The sequence below is a fragment of the Nycticebus coucang genome, chromosome 4 (genome assembly GCF_027406575.1).
Source record: "Nycticebus coucang isolate mNycCou1 chromosome 4, mNycCou1.pri, whole genome shotgun sequence".
Classification (NCBI taxonomy): domain Eukaryota; kingdom Metazoa; phylum Chordata; class Mammalia; order Primates; family Lorisidae; genus Nycticebus; species Nycticebus coucang.
The window spans coordinates 132,743,865-132,762,710 of record NC_069783.1 but is presented as its reverse complement, the minus strand read 5'-3'; the positions used below and the strand labels follow the sequence as shown (position 1 = coordinate 132,762,710).

The window sequence follows — 18,846 nt, the reverse complement described above, 5'->3', positions numbered from 1 at the left end:
CGTGGGGCTGCGGAGCCTCCGCGTTCCAGGTCAGGAGTCACTGGAGGCACCCGCGGTACGCTGGGCAGCCCAAGAATCCCTAGGCGGCCTCCGCTGCGCCTCCACTTCGCCCACCCGGATCCCTGGTCTCTGCCCCGCATCCCCAGCCCGGCTCTCTCCGTGAGGCGGCCCCGGAGCAGGCGGGCGGCGGCGAAGGATGCTGCGGGCCCGGAGCCGAGAGGAAGGTGCTGGTCCAGCCCTCTGAGCGCGCCTCGAGGTGTGCAGAGAGGCCCTTGCTCGGCCTCCAAGCCGTCCGCGGGCCAAGACTTCCCGAGCAGGCGACAGCGGCCGCCGCCCCGACGCGCCACACAGCCCCCGGCCCGCCACCATGTCTTCTGCAAGGTTCGATTCCTCAGACCGCTCCGCCTGGTACATGGGGCCTGTGTCTCGCCAGGAGGCGCAGACCCGGCTCCAGGGCCAGCGCCACGGCATGTTCCTGGTCCGCGACTCGTCCACCTGCCCCGGGGACTACGTGCTGTCTGTGTCCGAGAACTCACGGGTCTCTCACTACATCATCAACTCCCTGCCCAACCGGCGTTTTAAGATCGGGGATCAAGAGTTCGACCATTTGCCGGCCCTGCTGGAGTTTTACAAGATCCACTACCTGGACACTACCACCCTCATCGAGCCTGCGCCCAGGTACGCGAGTGCCCGCCCTTGTCGGGCGTGCAGCCACCCCTAGGACGGCAAGAATGGGATCAAAGAATCTGTGGGGGTTGGGATGGGCTCATTTCCCCCCCATACTGAACCAAGTTCTTTTCCAGAAGGCATTCCTAACAGAAGGCTAGTATCGGAATCTGGGTCATAGAATGAGCGGATGCGTTTTAAATATGTTTAATGGTGATTGTATGGTTAAAACGCATACTTCTTGCCATTCGTTGTTTTATCTATTTAGCTATAATACTAACGCGCTGTGGTGGTGTTTAAAAAACCTTTTTTGGAGAATCTGAAGATAGCGAGGAACCCTTCCCCCCTATCCCCGCGCCAGAGTTAAGTGAACACGTTTCCCCACCATTCAAGTTCTTGGAACTCCAGGTTAAGAACTCCAGGGTTGCAACCTTTGGAACAGATGCCAAATGAAAACGCTTTAGCGTTTAGAAGCAAAAAACTTTAACTGAAATATCAGAATATTGATATTTTGGTGCCAAGTTTGAAGCAGGCCAGACCCCACCTCTTTAATATACATTAATTACAAAGAAAAGAGAAGGTGCATTGGGTTGGGCAAGGACTTTTTTATATTTTCTCCCACAAGGTGGACCATTAATAGGCCACAGATCAATTTCATTAATTTCCAAGGAAGATTAAGGCTGGAATGTTATTAAAGGAGAATTTTGAATGGCAGTTACCTTAATTCAATCCTAGTTCAGTTTCAGATGTGCATTTTGAAATAACCCTAATGATTTCGTATCTTTTTTTTAGTATCTGTTTTGAAGTTAAAAACCCAGAGTGACATTGGTTATCAAGCCTTCTCTCTTTCAAGTAAATGCATTATTTTATTTATTTGCTTTGATTTGCCTTAGTATTTCATCAGGTTTCTTTAAATCATGCTCAATATGAGTTGAAAAGTTACCTGTAATTTTTTTTTTTTTTTTTTGGTAGAGACAGTTTCACTTTATGGCCCTCGGTAGAGTGCTATGGCGTCACACAGCTCACAGCAGCCTCCAACACCTGGGCCTAGGCGATTCTCCTGCCTCAGCCTCCCAAGTAGCTGGGACTACAGGCGCCCGCCACAACGCCTGGCTATTTTTTTGTTGCAGGTTGGCCGGGGCTGGGTTTGAACCCACCACCCTCGGTATATGGGGCCGGCGCCCTGCTTACTGAGCCACAGGCGCCGCCCACCTATAACTTTTTAATTTGTTTGTTTTTGAATTACCTATAATTTTTTTAAAGTAAAAGAATATTTTACTGGGAGTGGTGCATATGATTCAAAGGAGTAGGGCGCCAGCCCCATATGCCAGAGGTGGCGGGTTCAAACCCAGCCCCAGTCAAAAACTGCAACAACAAAAAAAAAAAAGATATTTTACTAATTAGTTTATTTCTTAAACATCTATTCTAAAAGGTCTAGGTGTTGATGTAGATTTTTTGGGGGTGAGATGTTTCTGACTTACAGATTACTGACAGTATTTACTCTGCATTTCAAATATTAAAAGCTGTTATAATTAGCTAAGGTTACCAACTAGATGCATAAGATTGCTTCTATGGGATAGAGATAGAAAAGAAATAAAGCCGTGACAGTATAATGACTAAGATTAACTGCTGAACTAAAAGGATTGTAAAAATGGGGGAAAAGTGGTTATAAATCAAGAGTGTAACAAAGACCAGGAGACCCAAGGATCGGATTGGTGAAACCTGTAGTTCATAGCAGATGCTGGAAGTTACAATCAACTTAGAGCACAATGTAATTCCAGTAGGAGTTGAACCCAGTGTAATGAGATTTTTAATATGTTTAAATAAATTACTTCTCTAATTGGTGTAAGTAAATTACATAATTAATATCAGGCAGTTATTAAGTCATGCCGTGTGCAAGGCAAGTGTTTACATCAACGTGACAGGCACTAATACAGCTGTTTCAAAAAGTGGGTTAATGGCTTGATCCCCTTTTAGAAGGAGGAAAAGGGGGTGTGCTGCTTCTCATTAGGCACAAAATGAATTCTAAATTTTCCATATATGTCTCTTCAGATACCAAATGTAATTTTCTGTCTTTGCCCTTCAGCTAGACAAAGTACTCATTCCCTGGTACCCAGCGTTATCTATTCACTCCTTTGTAATTGACCGCCTAACTGCTCCCTACTATCTATCTGTTGAAAGCCTACCTGTTGTTCTTTTTTTTTTTTTTTGAAACAGAGTCTCACTATGTCACCCTCGGTAGAGTGCTGTGGCATTACAGCTCGCAGCAACCTCCAACTCTTGGGCTCAGGCGATTCTCTTGCCTCAGCCTCCCAAGTAGCTGGGACCACAGGCACCCACCACAACGCCTGGCTATGTTTTGTTGCAGTTTGGCAGGGGCCAGGTTCAAACCCGCCACCCTCGGTATATGAGGCCAGCACCCTACCCACTGATCCACAGGCACCGCCCAAACCTACCTGTTGTTCTAGTCTCCTCACAAACAATAGGGCTTTTCACTGACCCTCCCCCATGCATCCCTATGTTTCTTCTCTGTGCCCTCTGTACCCAGCATGTTGCTGTAATTTTGTTTTTTGTTTTTCTTGGTATCTTTGAAAGAGATCACAGTGCTGGTCAAATTAGATCCTGACTCGGTTTACTTTGCTACACTGAATCTTTGAATTGCCACTCCCAAACCTGACTTTCAGGCATTAAGTTTATATGTTACTAGTCTTTTATAGAAAGCTAATGGCTACTAGAGCCAAATGGAAAACACAGTGTAATGCTTCTTCATGTCCCAAAGAGGATAAATTACAAAACTGAGTTTTTGTTGGCTTTGTTTTTTTTTGGAGACCCAGCCTCTGTTGCCCAGGCTAGAGTGCTGTGGCATCAGCTTACCTCACAGCAACCTCAAACTACTGGGTTCAAGTGATCCTCCTGCCTCAGCCTCAAGAGTAGCTGGGACTATAGGTGCCTGCCATAATGCCCTGCTAATTTTTCTAGTTTTAGTAGAGATAGGGTCTTAATCTTGCTCAAGCTGATCTCAAACTCCTGAGCTCTAGGGATCCTCTGGCCTTGGCCTCCCAGAGTGCTAGAATTACAGGTGTGAGCTGCTGCTGTGCCTAGCTAAAACCGAGGGGTTTTTTTTGAGACAGAGCTTCAAGCTGTCACCCTGGGTAGAGTGCTATGGCATCACAGCTCACAGCAACCTTTAACTCCTGGGCTCAAGTGATTCTCTTGCCTCCGCCTCCCAAGTAGCTGGGATTACAGGTGCCCGCCACAACACCCAGCTATTTTTTGGTTGTAGCCGTCCTTGTTGTTAGGCGGGACCGGGCTGGATTCAAACCTGCCAGCACAGGTGTATGTGACTGGCGCCTTAGCCGCTTGAGCCACAGGCACTGAGCCTAAAACTGAGCTTTTAAAGCCAGATTTTCATGCCTTTTAGCTGAGTTTATTTATAATTTTTTTCTTTTGCATAGCCAAAGTTCATATCTATAGTGTTTCGCTCTGGATTTAAGAATTGGTGCTTGTATTATTTTAGTATGATCATTTTTGTTGGAATGCTTTATGATTTTTAATTTTATATTTTCTTTTTTTTTTTTTTTTTGTAGAGACAGAGTCTCATTGTACCGCCCTCCGGTAGAGTGCCGTGGCGTCACACGGCTCACAGCAACCTCAAACTCTTGGGCTTACGCGATTCTCTTGCCTTAGCCTCCCAAGCAGCTGGGACTACAGGCGCCCGCCACAACGCCCGGCTATTTTTTGGTTGCAGTTTGGCCGGGGCTGGGTTTGAACCCGCCACCCTCGGCATATGGGGCCGGCGCCCTACTCACTGAGCCACAGGCGCCGCCCTTAATTTTATATTTTCATTTATATAAGAGAATTACAACTCAGTGTCAGTGCTGGGAAAGATGGGTGACAGATGTACTTTCTCCTTTCTCCGTGATGCAACTTATGATTTAGTGGAGAAGACAACACTTAATAGTAGCCCAGGCAACATTAGTGAGGACCTCCCCTTCATCTCTACAAAAAATAGAGAAATTAGCCAGGTGTGGTGGTGTGCGATAGTAGTCCCAGCCACTTAGGAGGCTGAGGCAGTAGGATCGCTTGAGGACCTGGAGTTTGAAGCTGCAGTGAGCTGTGATGGTGCCACTGTACTCCAGCGTAGGTGACAAAGTAAGACCATGTCTCAAAAAAACCTCCAAAACAAAACACAAACACTTGTAAGATTAATAAATGTTGTGAAGGAAATAAACTTAGCCTGAGAGAATGTAACAGAAGGAACTACCTGAGATAGTATACGGTCAGAGAAGGTAAGACCTAGGGTAGGGAAAAAACCAGCCTAGAGGTTTGAGTTGAGATTCAGGGAAGAGCCTTCAGGCTTAGGGAAAAGCTTGTGCAGGTGTGCAGAGATGAGAAAGACCGTTTGGGGAAGTGCTATTCCTAAAAGAGAAAGGAGGTGATAAGAATTTGGGAGACTGGGTGGCGCCTGTGGCTCAGTCGGTAAGGCGCCGGCCCCATATACCGAGGGTGGCGGGTTCAAACCCGGCCCCGGCTGAATTGCAACCAAAAAATAGCTGGGCGTTGTGGCGGGCGCCTGTAGTCCCAGCTACTTGGGAGGCTGAGGCAAGAGAATCGCTTAGGCCCAGGAGTTGGAGGTTGCTGTGAGCTGTGTGATGCCATGGCACTCTACGGAGGGCCATAAAGTGAGACTCTGTCTCTACAAAAAAAAAAAAAAAAAGAATTTGGGAGACTACAGTCGTAGTAAATAATTGGATCTTACTTAAAATGCTGTGAGCTCCTTGGCAGGGAAATAACCTGGGGCTGTTGCTAATCCAGGTGCAAAATCATGGTAAGTGACAGTAACACTGAAGTTGTGACTTGGAGATGCCTATTTTGGAGATGAAATTGATGTTGCTGGTGGGTGGAGAGTAGAAAGGGAAGGGAAAAATGAGGATGATTGGCGTATTTGTGACTTTGTGTCCTGAGGGTTTATCTTACTGCTTTTTGTGTGCCTGTGATATTCCTGTGGTTGATTTTAAATACAACTCACACATAGCATTTTGTTGGGTAGTTTTAATTTTGAATGATGCAAAGGATTCTTTCTGCACATGGGTGTGATACTTTTATATTGCAAATCATTTCATACACAGAAATCCTGTTGGTGGTTTTTACCTCCAATTGATTTTAGTATAAATGTTTTTTTTTTTTTTGTAGAGACAGAGTCTCACTTTACCGCCCTTGGTAGAATGCCATGACGTCACAGGACTCACAGCAATCTCTAGCTGTTGGGCTTAGGCGATTCTCTTGCCTCAGCCTCCCGAGCAGCTGGGACTACAGGCACCTGCCACAGTGCCTGGCTATTTTTTGGTTGCAGTGCAGCCGGGGCTGGGTTTGAACCCGCCACCCTCGGTATATGGGGCTGGCACCCTATTCACTGAGCCACAGGCGCTGCCCTGATTTTAGTATAAATGTTTTTAAGCTTCTGTTTGTTAGAGTTAATATGGGGGTAAGCTCAGTCTAGTATTTTTTATTCAATAGGGGCTATTATCAGTTTAACAACAGATTGTTTCAGAAGGCTTGGATTGTTTAAATATTAAATACATTCCCATGATTTGGAAACTTTGAAAGTGTATTTTGTATTGTTTGCTTTGCTTGTAAAATTTTCTGTTTCTAGCTTATGTAAATAAATATAGGCAAATAAAAAAACTAAATCATGCGAAATAAAAAAAAAAAAATTACCATTAAAAACTGAGGGAAGGGCGGCGCCTGTGGCTCAACGTGTAGGGCGCCGGTCCCATATGCCGGAGGTGGCGGGTTCAAGCCCAGGCCCGGCCAAAAAAAAAAAAAAAAACTGAGGGAAGTTGACCCTTTGAGAAAATTGTTTTTACTCAGTAGACTTTGTGCATCACATGTACCTGGTAATATGGAACTTCAAATCTGGCAGTCCCCATCATGCTCCTAAGGAGTTAACTGGTTACTGAGATTGTTGGGTTTGTTTGTTTGAGACAGAGCTTCAAGCTGTCGCCCTGGGTAGAGTGCCTGTGGCACCACAGCTCACACCAACCTCCAACACCTGGCTTAAGAGATTCTCTTCCTTCAGCCTCCCAAGTAGCTGGGATTACAGGCTCCTGCCATAACACCCAGCTATTTTTTGGTTGTAGTTGTCATTGTTGTTTGGCAGGCCCGGGTTGGATTTGAACCCCCCAGCTCTGGTGTATGGGGCTGGCGCCTTAGCCGCTTGAACTATAGGCTCCAAGCCTGAGATTGTTTTTTGAGATAGTTTCACTTTGTCCCCATGGGTAGAGTACTGGTTTGGAACTCCTGACTCAAGCAGTCCACCCACCTTGGCTTCCCAGAGTGCTGGAATTACAGGCTAGAGCCAGCAGTGTCTGGCCCTCGTTACTTATTTTTTTCAGGCTATGCTGTGGGAGATCTGGGAAAGGATGATAAATCTAACCTGAAAGCTCAGCCGAGGAGCCTCACACCTGTGAAGCAGAAGACAAGCCCTGCAGAGACGGGATATCTCAGGAAGCATGGTTGCACCTTCTCCCCACATTCCCTGTCCTAAATATCTAAGAATTCAATTCTGGACTTTCATAATTGGGAGTAGGGGAGAAGGATTACCAGTAGTTTTAATTAGCATGGGATTTTAATCTAAAAATTTCCCTTTGGACTGAACACTTGGACTAGATTATTTCTAAGGCTCTTTAGGGCTAAAACATTTTAATTCTTTCTGATAAATAAAATGGGGATCCTGTTTATGAGTGAGAGTTTTAGATTATCTTTTTTTTTTTTTTTTTTAGAGGCAGAGTTTCACTTTATTGCCCTCGGTAGAGTGCCATGGCGTCACACAGCTCACAGCAACCTCCAACTCCTGGGCTTAGGTGATTCTCCTGCCTCAGCCTCCCGAGCAGCTGGGACTACAGGCGCCCGCCACAACGCCCGGCTATTTTTTGGTTGCAGTTTGGCCGGGGCCGGGTTTGAACCCGCCACCCTCGGTATATGGGGCCGGCGCCCTGCTCACTGAGCCACAGGTGCCGCCCTAGATTATCTTTTTTATTTTTTAAGAGACAGAATCTCGGGCGGCGCCTGTGGCTCAGTGAGTAGGGCACCGGCCCCATATACCGAGGGTGGCAGGTTCAAACCCGGCCCCGGCCAAACTGCAACAAAAAAATAGCCGGGCGTTGTGGCGGGCGCCTGTAGTCCCAGCTGCTCGGGAGGCTGAGGCAAGAGAATCACGTAGGCCCAAGAGCTGGAAGTTGCTGTGAGCCGTGTGACGCCATGGTACTCTACCAAGGACAGTAAACAAGGACAGTAAAGTGAGACTCTGTCTCTACAAAAAAAAAAAAAAAGAGACAATCTCAAGCTGTGGCCCTGGGCAGAGTGCTGTGGCATCACAGCTCACAGCAACCTCAAACTCTTTGGCTTAAGTGATTCTCTCTTGCCTCAGCCTCCCAAGTAGCCAGGACTACTGATGCCTGCCACAAAGCCTGGCTGTTTTTTGGTTGCAGTTGTCATTGTTGTTTGGCAGGCTGGGGCCGGGTTCAAACCTACCACCTTTGGTGTATGTGGCTGGCGCCCTGCTGACTGAGCAGCCGGTGTCGCCAGTGCAGATTATCTTGAGCTAAGATTATATCAAGTAAGGTGGGACTACCTGGTGTGTAGCGGATCTCCTTGTATGAGCCCACAAAGAGTGGTGAGGTGAAGAGGCTTTAGAGGCACACCAAATAACAAGCAGGGGCTCTCCTGGTTTGTATGACAGGGCTAGATTTTTTCTTTCTTTTTTTTTTTTTTGTGGTTTTTGGCCAGGGCTGGGTTTGAACCCGCCACCTCTGGCATGTGGGACCAGCGCCCTACTCCTTGAGCCACAGGCGCTGCCCAAGGGCTAGATTTTTTCTGTTGTTTGAGACACAGCCTCACTATGTCGCCCTCAGTAGAGTGGTGTGGTGTCATAGCTCACAGCAACCTCAGACTCTTGGCCTTAAGTGATTCTCTTAGCGCCCACCATAGCTCCCAGCTATTTCTTGGTTGTAGTTGTCATTGTTTGGCAGGTCCGGGTTGGGTTCGAACCTATGAGCTCCACTGTATGTGGCTGGCGCCCTAGCCTCTGAGCTACATGCACGAAGCCTATGACAGGTGCCTGGGCTTTTGTGCTTTCACAAGCAAAATAGGATAGGAATAGGAATGGGAAATATGTCAGTATAATGAAGCCTACTATATCCCAAAGTCCAATACTGGCCTCTAGATATATAATATAATGGGAGTAAACCATGGTTTTTGTCTTTGAGCTCAGGCTGTTGAAAAATTAGAATGCCATAGGATATTTATTTACTGAGACAGTCTCTGTTCTTGGTAAAGTACCATGGCATCATAGTTCATAGCAACCTTAAATTCTTGGGCTAATGTGATCCTCTTACCTCAGCCTCCTGAGTAGCTGGGACTACAGTACCTGCCATATTTAGTAGAGGTAGGGTCTCAGTGTTGCTCAGGCTGGTCTAAAACTCCTGAGTTGAAGAGATCCATCTGCCTTGGCCTTCAAGAGTGCTAGGATTACAGGCATAAGCCATACCACTCAGACTTTTTTGTTTGTTTGTTTGTTTGGTTTTGCTTTTGGAACAGTCTCAAGCTGTTGCCTTCAGTAGAGTGCTGTGGCATCATAGCTCACATCAACCTCCACTTCTTGGCTCAGGCAATACTCTTGACTCAATTTTTCTATTTCAGTCGAGACAGGGTCTTGTTTTTGCTCAGGCTGGTCTCCAACTTGTGAGCTCAAGCAGTCTACCCACATCACATCAGCCTCCTAGAGTGCTAGGATTATAGGCATGAGCCACCATGCCCAGCTCTTTCAGAATGTTACAGGAGTATAAATGGGAGTCTCAGCTTAAACAGAATAACTCAGAATGAGCAGGCAGAATAGGTATGAGTTGTGGAAGGAAGTGGAAAGGCATAAGAGAGCCATTAGTGATGTCCTGAATGTCTGGGAATAGAAGAGAGGGGATCTTGGTATTATATGCCACTGAGTGGCAAAGAATGGTTACCTAAAGCAGTTTCCCTAGAGAGGTGGGACTTAGCCAGTATTCTTGGAATTGATTCTTCTGTCAGTGTTTTGTTGTTGTTGCAGTTGTCATTGTTGTTTTAGCTGGCCCAGGCTGGGTTCGAACTCTCAGCCTTGGTGTAGGTGGCCGGCGCTCTACCCACTGAGCTACGGGCACCGCCATCTGCCAGTGCTTTTGTTTTTACTTTTTACTGTGAAGTATTTCATACATACAAGTGAGTGTATGTGTATATAGGTATACATATGCACATGAAATAAAAAAACTTAAATATCCATGTAGCTCTTTAAAAAAAGAAAATAGGGCTCGGTGCCCATAGCTCACTGAGTAGGGTGCCAGTCACATACACCGAGGCTGGCAGGTTCGAGTCCGGCCCAGGCCTGCTAAACAAAAATGACAACTACGGGCGGCACCTGTGGCTCAGTGAGCAGGACGCTGGCCCCATATACTGAAGGTGACAGGTTCAAACCCAGCTCCTGCCAAACTGCAACCAAAAAAAAAAAAAAGACAACTACAACCAAAAAATAGCCAGGCCTTGTGGCAGGCGCCTGTAGTCCCAGCTACTTGGGAGGCTGAGGCAAGAGAATCGCTTTTTTTTCTTTCTTTCTTTCTTTTTTTTGCAGTTTTTGGCCAGGGCTGGGTTTGAACCCACCACCTCCAGCATATGGGGCCAGCGCCCCACACCTATAGCCACAGGCACCACCAAGAGAATCGCTTAAGCCCAAGAGTTTGAGGTTGCTGTGAGCTGATACCACAGCACTCTACCCAGGGCAACATAATGAGACTCTGTCTCAAAAAAAAAAAAAAAAAATAGAACATTACCAGTTCCTTTGGAACTCTCTCCAAAAGTTGATTGAATTGGTTCTTCAGCATGAATAAGGAGTTTTTTTTTTTTTTTTAGAGAGAGTCTCACTTTGTCACCGTTGGTGGAGTGCCATGGTGTCACAGCTCACAGCAACCTCCAGCTCTTGGGGTTAGGTGATTCTCTTGCCTCAGCCTCCCAAGTAGCTGGGACCATAGGTACCAGCCACAATTCCTGGCTATTATTATTATTTGTGTGTGTGTGTGTGTGTGTAGTTTTTGGCTGGGGCTAGGTTTGAACCCACCACCTCCGGCATATGGGGCTGACACCCTACTCCTTTGAGCCACAGGTGCTGCCCCACTGGCTATTTTTTTATTGTAGTTTGGCTGGGGCTGGGTAGGAATCCGCTACCCTCAGTATATGGGACAGGCGCCACCCAAATGAGATTTTAAATTTTGAAGATATTAACACTTACATTTTACAGATTTTTTTTGTTTGTTTGTTTTTTGTAGAGACAGAGTCTCACTGTACCGCCCTCGGGTAGAGTGCCGTGGCGTCACACGGCTCACAGCCACCTCTAACTCTTGGGCTTACACGATTCTCTTGCCTCAGTCTCCCGAGCAGCTGGGACTACAGGCGCCCGCCACAACGCCTGGCTATTTTTTTTTGTTGTTGTTGCAGTTTGGCCAGGGCCGGGTTTGAACCCGCCACCCTCGGCATATGGGGCCGGCGCCCTACTCACTGAGCCACAGGCGCCGCCCACATTTTACAGATGTTTTATATGTGGTTTTAACTAAAACAGAAAAGGGGTTCGTATCATTAGATTTAAAAAAAAAAGTTACCACGTTGGTCATTCAAGGCCTTGCTTCTCCAAACGTACTGTAGACAGTAGGCACAAACAGAATGGGAGGCATAAGTCTTGGGTGTTTGAAGGGGCTTGGAAAACCCTTTATATGTGGACTTGTTTTTTTTTCTTCCTTGGTCTGTCTTATTTGGATAAACTTTAAAGGGAAGTTGGAGGAGGGTGCTATTTTTAGTCTTGCTGGAGGAACAGACAGAAATAATTGAGAAGCAATTAATTTTTTCAATTAACAGGTTTCCTATTTCTTTAGCAGTGGGGTCTAAAAGACAGCAGGATATCTGATCTGGCAGCATCTTGTCTTCATCTGTTCATTGAAACCAATCTGTAGCTAACAAAGGAGTTTGAGAATATGAGGTAGAGGGCTTGGAATTTATGGCAAGAATGTATGGTGAGATTGATTTGGTGTCAGGTTTAGGGATTATCTATTCAAGTACTAAATCAGGAAATGAAAGGGCACTATAGCAGTAGTATAGTTGTGGAGAAAGTATAAACGTCTTCCATCTTTCTCAAATTTACACATATCCCCCTCACCAGAGAAGCAGAGAAGTTGACAGGGTCACCAAACTTTTCAATAAAGAAACAGATAGTAAACATTTTAAACTTTATGGGCCATAGGGTCTCTATTCAGTTATGCTTTTGTAGCAAAAACACAGCCATAGTACATAAATGAATGGGATCAGCTGTGTTCTGTGGAGTGTTTTCAGGATCTCACTGCGTCACCCACGTTGGAGTGCATTGGCCTTCCTATAGTGCACTGCAGCCTCCTGTGCTCAAGTGATCCTCCTGCCTCAGCTTCTTGAGTAGGTAGGACTACATGTGTGAACCACCACTCCTTGCAAGTGTTCAGATTTTTTGTAGAGATGGGGGTCTCATTATGTCTTAGGCTGGTCTCAGACTTCTGGCTTCAAACAGTCCTCCCACTTTAGCCTTCTTAAGTGCTGGGGTTACAGGTATGAGCTACCATGCCAGGCTTCAGCTGTGTTCTAATAAAACTTTATATAGGTATGTACAGAACCATGCAATGGGCCAAATGCCCCATAGGCCATAGTTTTCATACCCCTGGCCAGACTCATAGTATGATGTATTGGAACTATGGATGGTTGGTTACATTGTATTTGTAAAGGATTGTTCTTTAAAAAAAAAAACTTGCCTGCACAGCCTAAAATATATACCACCTGCTCTTTTATAGAAATTTGCTGATGTACTCAAGACCTTGGCCAACAGAGCTCCTCTGAGAACCAACACTCAGGGCTATGGGGAGGCTAAAGAGAGAGGGAGCATTTGAACCTTGGGGATCTAGTCACTTTCTGGTGTAGAACCAAATATGTAAACCTACCCTCAACAAAATCTTTCAACTTCAAGGGGGGGGCTAGTCTTGGCTTTTTATGCATCATCTTGCCTTATTCTCCTGACCCTGAGTAAAACTCACTCCTTTGAGTATTCTTTGACTCCATCAACTTCTGTCATGACACACATAATTACACTTCGTGCTCTTAATTTGCCTTTTTCTACTAAATTATTGATCTTTTGAGAGGGGGAAACTTAGTTTTATTCACTTTTTTGTCCACCAGATTCTTAGAGTACAGAGGAAGGCCAGTGGATTTCTGAGTAAATGGATTTCATCAGTGTTGATCCCCACTAAATCTGTGCTAGTGGTGTCCTCATGATCTGTGTTGTAAAACTGACTGCTTTTGGCTGTGTGAGGTAGCTCATGCCTGTAAATCTAGCACTCTAGGAGGCTGAGGCGGAAGGATCTCTTGAGCTCAGGGGTTCAAGACCAGCCTGGGCAACATAGCAAGAGCCCTACTCTACAAAAAATTAAAAATATTAGCCAGGTATGCTGGCACACACCTGTAGTCCTGGCTACAGGGGAGGCTGAGGCAGGAAGATTGCTTGAGCCCAGTATTTTGAGGTTGCTGTAAACAGGGCTGACACCACAGCACTCTAGCCTGGGTAAGAGAGTGAGACTCTGTCTTCAAAAAAAAAAAAAAAAAAATTTACTGTGACTGGTTTGGTTTTTTTGTTGGTTTGTTCATTTTTTGTTTTTGTTTTTTTAAGAAAGGTAGCCTGGAGTATATGGCCCCAAGAGAGCCTGAGAAATATATTCCCAAACTAACTGTTTTTAACTTTTAATTATACAAAAAATAAAATACCCTTGAATAGGGTCTGAGGTGAAACCAATTGTGCTTTTAATAAACTGAAATTTATATGGTACTCACCAGACCTTTCACAGAATCTCTGTGGCTTTTGAAATAAGAACAGGGATGCAAGGCTGGGTATAGTGGCTCACACCTGTAATCCCAGCACTTTGGGAGGCCATGGTTGGTAGATTGCTTGAGCTCAGGAGTTCCAGACCAGCCTGAGCAAGAGCGAGACTGTGTCTCTACTAAAAACAGAAAAACTAGCTGAGAGTAACAGTGGGCAGCTGCCGTCCCAGCTACTAAGGAAGCTGAGGTAGGAGGATTACTTGACCCCAGGAGGTTGAGGTTGCCATGGCACTCTACCCAGGGTGACAAAGTGAGACTGTCTCAAAAAAAAAAAAAAAGAAAAGAAAAATAGATAAAATAAAGAACAGGGATATACTTGAAGGGGTGTGTATCTGTTCCTTCATGTGTACTGGTGGCATGCTCCGTGCTGTCACGAATGATGAATGTTTCACACACATTATGACGTTAATTCTTATACACTAGAAAGATATAGGCTGATTAGCTTAGAGGTTGTAAGTAGGAGCTTTAAACAACATAATAATAGCATCTACCTCACAGTATTGCTGTAGGATTAACGTAATTTAATGTCTTTAAAGATTGTGAACAATAAGTATTACTCATTATTAATTACTATTGTTGCTCTTACTACTCCTGTATCCTTTTTTTTTTTTTTTTGGAGTCAGAGTCTCATTATGTTACCCTCCATAGAGTGCTATGGCATCACAGCTCGCAGCAACCTCCAACTCTTGGGCTTAAGTGATTCTCTTGCCTCAGCCTCCCAAGTAGCTAGGACTACAGGCACCCGCCACAATGCCCAGTTATTTGTTGTTGTTGTTGTTGTTGTTAAGAGATGATATCTCTCTGTGGCTCGGGCTGGTCTCAAACTCAAGAGCTTAGGCAGTCCACTCGCCTCGGCCCCCCCAGAGTGCTAGGATTACAGGGGTGAGTCACCATGCCCGGACTTGTTTTCCTTTTTTTAACTGAATGGCTTCAAATTATGGTGAAAATGTTTATGTAAAAGAAAGTTTTGTGTTTTATTTCACCTTGTAACATGAAATACTTCTTAGATCATTATTTGGGGAGGAGGAAGAAGAAAATGACCGTAAACTAATTGAAGACAAAGCAAATTGAAACTGTACATCAGCAGTTGGACAGGCATACCCTATCTAGCATACTTTCTCAGGGCTGTTTGAGAATTAGGCTCTGGTGGTAGTCCTGCAAGGGAAGCTACCTCCTAAAAAGGTACATAGTTTTGGGGTAAATCCCAGGATTTGTTACTCTAGTGTAGATTCTGTGCTTCAGAAAATTTAGGGGGCCCGGGCTAGGTTGCTTATGCCTGTAGGAGGCCGAGACAGATGGATTACATGAGCTCTGTGAGCTCAAAACCAGCCTGAGCAGGAGTGAGACCTCGTCTCTGTAAAAAAACAAACAAACAAAAAAAAAACCGGGTATTGTGGTGGGTACCTGTAGTCCCAGCTACTTGGGAGGCTGAGATAAGAGAATCACTTGAGCCAAAGAGTTTTAAGGTTGCTGTGACCTGTGATACCACGGCACTCTATCAAGGGCGACAGAGTGAGACTGTCTCAAAAAAAACTTAGGGGGCAGCCGGGCGTTGTGGTGGGCGCCTGTAGTCCCAGCTACTCGGGAGGCTGAGGCAGGAGAATCGCCTAAGCCCAGGAGTTGGAGGTTGCTGTGAGCTGTGTGATGCCACGACCCTCTGCCGAGGGCAATAAAGTGAAACTCTGTCTCTACAAAAAAAAAAACTGAGGGGGCAGAAAAAACTATTGCTAAAATAGTTATAAAAAATTTTTTTTGTTTGTTTTTTGAGACAGAGTCTCAAGGTGTCGCCCTGGGTAGAGTGCTGTAGCATCATAGCTCACAGCAACCTCCAACTGGGGCTCAAGCGATCCTCTTCCCTCAGTTTTTCTATTTGTAGTAGAGATGGTGCCTCGCTTTTGCTCAGGCTGGTCTTCAACTCATGAGCTCGAGCAACCTACCAACTTTGGCCTCCCAGAGTCCTAGGATTGCAGGCGTGAGCCAACGCGCACAGCCATAAAATGTTTTTTTCCAAAGCTTGGTATATTTTCAACTTTCTGGAATATTTCTTAAGTAAAGAGAGACTTCTTTACTTCCTTTGCAGATGAGGTGTAGCTGGAGAGCAGGGACTGCTTTTATAGCTGATTCTTGGAGTGCATTCTATAAGGCACTAATCACATACTTACTGAATCTATAGGCACAGCAAAGGCAATCTGGTGCCAGTGGACTGATGCTTAGATGAGAGCTCTTGCCTGTGAGTTTTGCAGTGAAACTTTGACAGTCATTCATTTTGATGGTTAGATGTCAATTCCTGTCCTGTGTGGTGAAATGTGGGATTGATTTTCTTAATTTGACAAGCATATAAGTTCCTTCTGGCTTTTATATTTTGAGAGACCAGAGACAGAGGCCTTTGTCATCTTCTCTGTGTTGTTCAGGGAAGTGTGCAGGATGCAAGCCATAGATTATTAGGACAGAGAGGAAGAGTATGTGATGGTTGTGACAAGGGTCAAAAGACAGCAGCTACTCACTCTACCGAGGGCCATAAAGTGAGACTCTGTCTCTACAAAAAATAAATAAATAAATAAATAAATAAATAAATATAAAAATAAAAAAAATTCAGAGCAGGTATCTCCGTGTACACGAGGTCTCTGTAAAAGAGAGACCTGTTTGTATGTGTATACGTACTTGACATGTCATGTGGAAAGGCATATTCAAGATCCTAACTTTTGTTGCACTACAGTCTACAGAAACTACAAAACCATCTTAATTACTGAGACTATAGAAAAGAAAATTTATTAGAGGAGAGTGGTTTGTTAAGTTTGGTAGACACTGGCATAGAGTAAGATTTTTCTCTTAATTTTCTTTCTCTATTAAGGTATCCAAGCCCACCAATGGGGTCTGTGTCTGCACCTAACCTTCCTACACCAGAAGAAAATCTGGAATATGTACGGACTCTCTATGATTTTCTTGGGAACGATGCCGAAGACTTGCCCTTTAAAAAGGGTGAGATCCTCGTGATAATAGAGAAGCCTGAAGAACAGTGGTGGAGTGCCCGGAACAAGGATGGCCGGGTTGGGATGATTCCTGTCCCTTACGTTGAAAAGCTTGTGAGATCCTCACCACATGGAAAGCATGGAAATAGGAATTCCAACAGTTACGGGATCCCGGAACCTGCTCACGCATACGCTCAACCTCAGACCACAACTCCTCTACCTGCAGTTTCCAGTACTCCTGGGGCATCGATCAACCCTTTGCCATCCACACAGAATGGACCTGTCTTTGCGAAAGCAATCCAGAAAAGAGTACCCTGTGCTTATGACAAGACCGCCTTGGCATTAGAGGTAAAATCTGTTAAGACTGGCTTTGGAAGTTCTTTGACATTTTGTTTTCATTTTAGTTTTAGTTTCTTCTCATTAAGATTATATTTATGGGAATCAGAGAGCTAGGTAACTTTGGCATATGCACTGTTAGTGTTTCACGTGATTCTTTTGTCTTTTGTTTCTCCTAAGTTCTCAGCCTGGTTGCTCATTTTTCTTTTCCCAAGGCCTTATAGATTTAGTCTCATAGTAGTTCATTTTCTTTCTAATGAGAAAAGATGATAGTTAAGGAATATACCAACCCTTGCTTATTATAGATTTTGTAAATTATAATAGCATGAAATAGAACTTGGGCATTTTAATGGCCAAGTAATTTTCTTCTTCTTTTTTATTTTTTGGAGACAGCTTCAAGCTCTTGCCCTGGGTAGAGTGCTGTGGCATCACAGCTCACAGCAACCTCCAATTTCTGGGCTTAAGCCATTCTCTTGCCTCAGCCTCCCATATAGCTGGGACCACAGGTACCCGCGACAATGCCCAGCTATTTCATGGTTGTAGTTGTCGTTGTTTGGCAGGCCTGGGCTAGATTAAAACTCACCAGTTCTGGTGTATGTGGCTGGCACCTTAGCCACTTGAGCTACAGGCGCCGAGCCTCGTTTTTTTCTAACTAAACATTAGCCACCTTCTATGGACAAGGATGGTGGCTCATGCCTGTGATCCTAGCACTTTGGGAGGCCAAAGTAGAAGGATCACTTGAGGCCAGGAGGTGGAGACCACCCTGAGTAAGAGCATCTCTACAAAATAAAAAAGAAAGAAAAATTAGCTGGGCGTGGTAGCATTTACCTGTAGTCCCAACTACTTGGGAAGCTGAGGCAAAAAGATGGCTTGAGCCCAAGAGTTTGAGGTTCCAGTGAGCTATGATGACACCACTGCACTCTAGCTAGGGTAACAGAGCAAGACCTTATCTCAAAAAAAAAGGAAAAAAAATGTTATTGTAGCTTGCTAAAATACAAAAAATGTCCTAGAGATCGTTGCTAGTGAACCTATTCAGGGAGTGAGTGGTGCGATTGTGTGTTATAGACACAGAAGGTGAATGTTTAATGAGACGATAAGTCCAGAGTGAATGAACACGGATGAGTACAAACCCTCTATGGTAGTCCTGAGTAGAGAAAGGACAGGTGGATCTGGAAAAATACATTTACTATTTTTAGAAGAACTTCATGTATATTTTCTTTCCTTTTGTGTGTGTGTGTGTATGTTAATTTTTTACAGAGGTATAAAATATATGTAGGCATAGTGGCTCACACCTGTAATCCTAGCACTTTGGAAGGCCAAGGGAGGGGAATTGTTTAAGGCCGGAGTTCAAGACTAGCCTTGGCAACATAGTGAAACTCCATCTCTATGAAAAAAGAAGTAAGAAAAACTAGCTGAGCATAGTGGCACATGCCTATAGTCCCAGCTACTGGGAAGGCTGAGGCAGGAGGATCACTTGAGCCCACAAGTTTGAGGTTGCAGTGATCTATGATGGGCACTCTACCAAGGTGACAAAGCAAGACTCTGTTTCCACAAAAAAAAAAAAAATGCTTGTGAACATGCTTTGTAAACCACAGACTGCTGCATAAGTATCATTATAATATGACTACAGGTGGGTGCTTTTCCTTAGTATTACCAAATTACATATGTGTCAGAGAAACCCTGTTCTCTGTGTATTCACCCCAAGGTCAAAATAGGGAGGATTGAAAGACAGCCCAAGTGCATCACAGAAGGATGAAGTAAAGGAGCCCACTGCTTCCAAAAAGCAAAACTTAGGCTCGGCGCCTATAGCTCAGCAGCTAGACGCCAGCCACATACACCACGGCTGGTGGGTTCGAACCTAGCCCGGGACCTGCCAAACAACAATGGCAACTACAATGAACAAATAGCCAGG

At 44.9% G+C, this 18,846-nt stretch overlaps 1 protein-coding gene across 1 annotated transcript in view; it reads left to right on the top strand.

Moving 5' to 3' along the window:
- Positions 1-297: 297 nt before the first annotated feature.
- CRKL (CRK like proto-oncogene, adaptor protein) overlaps positions 298-18,846 on the top strand; it is a 37,211-nt gene continuing 18,662 nt past the window's right edge. Inside the window, exons 1-2 of the mRNA XM_053587426.1 lie at positions 298-678; positions 16,481-16,946. Coding sequence (XP_053443401.1) covers positions 368-678; positions 16,481-16,946 — 777 coding nt within the window. The 5' untranslated portion in view covers positions 298-367. The remainder of the gene's footprint in view (positions 679-16,480; positions 16,947-18,846) is intronic.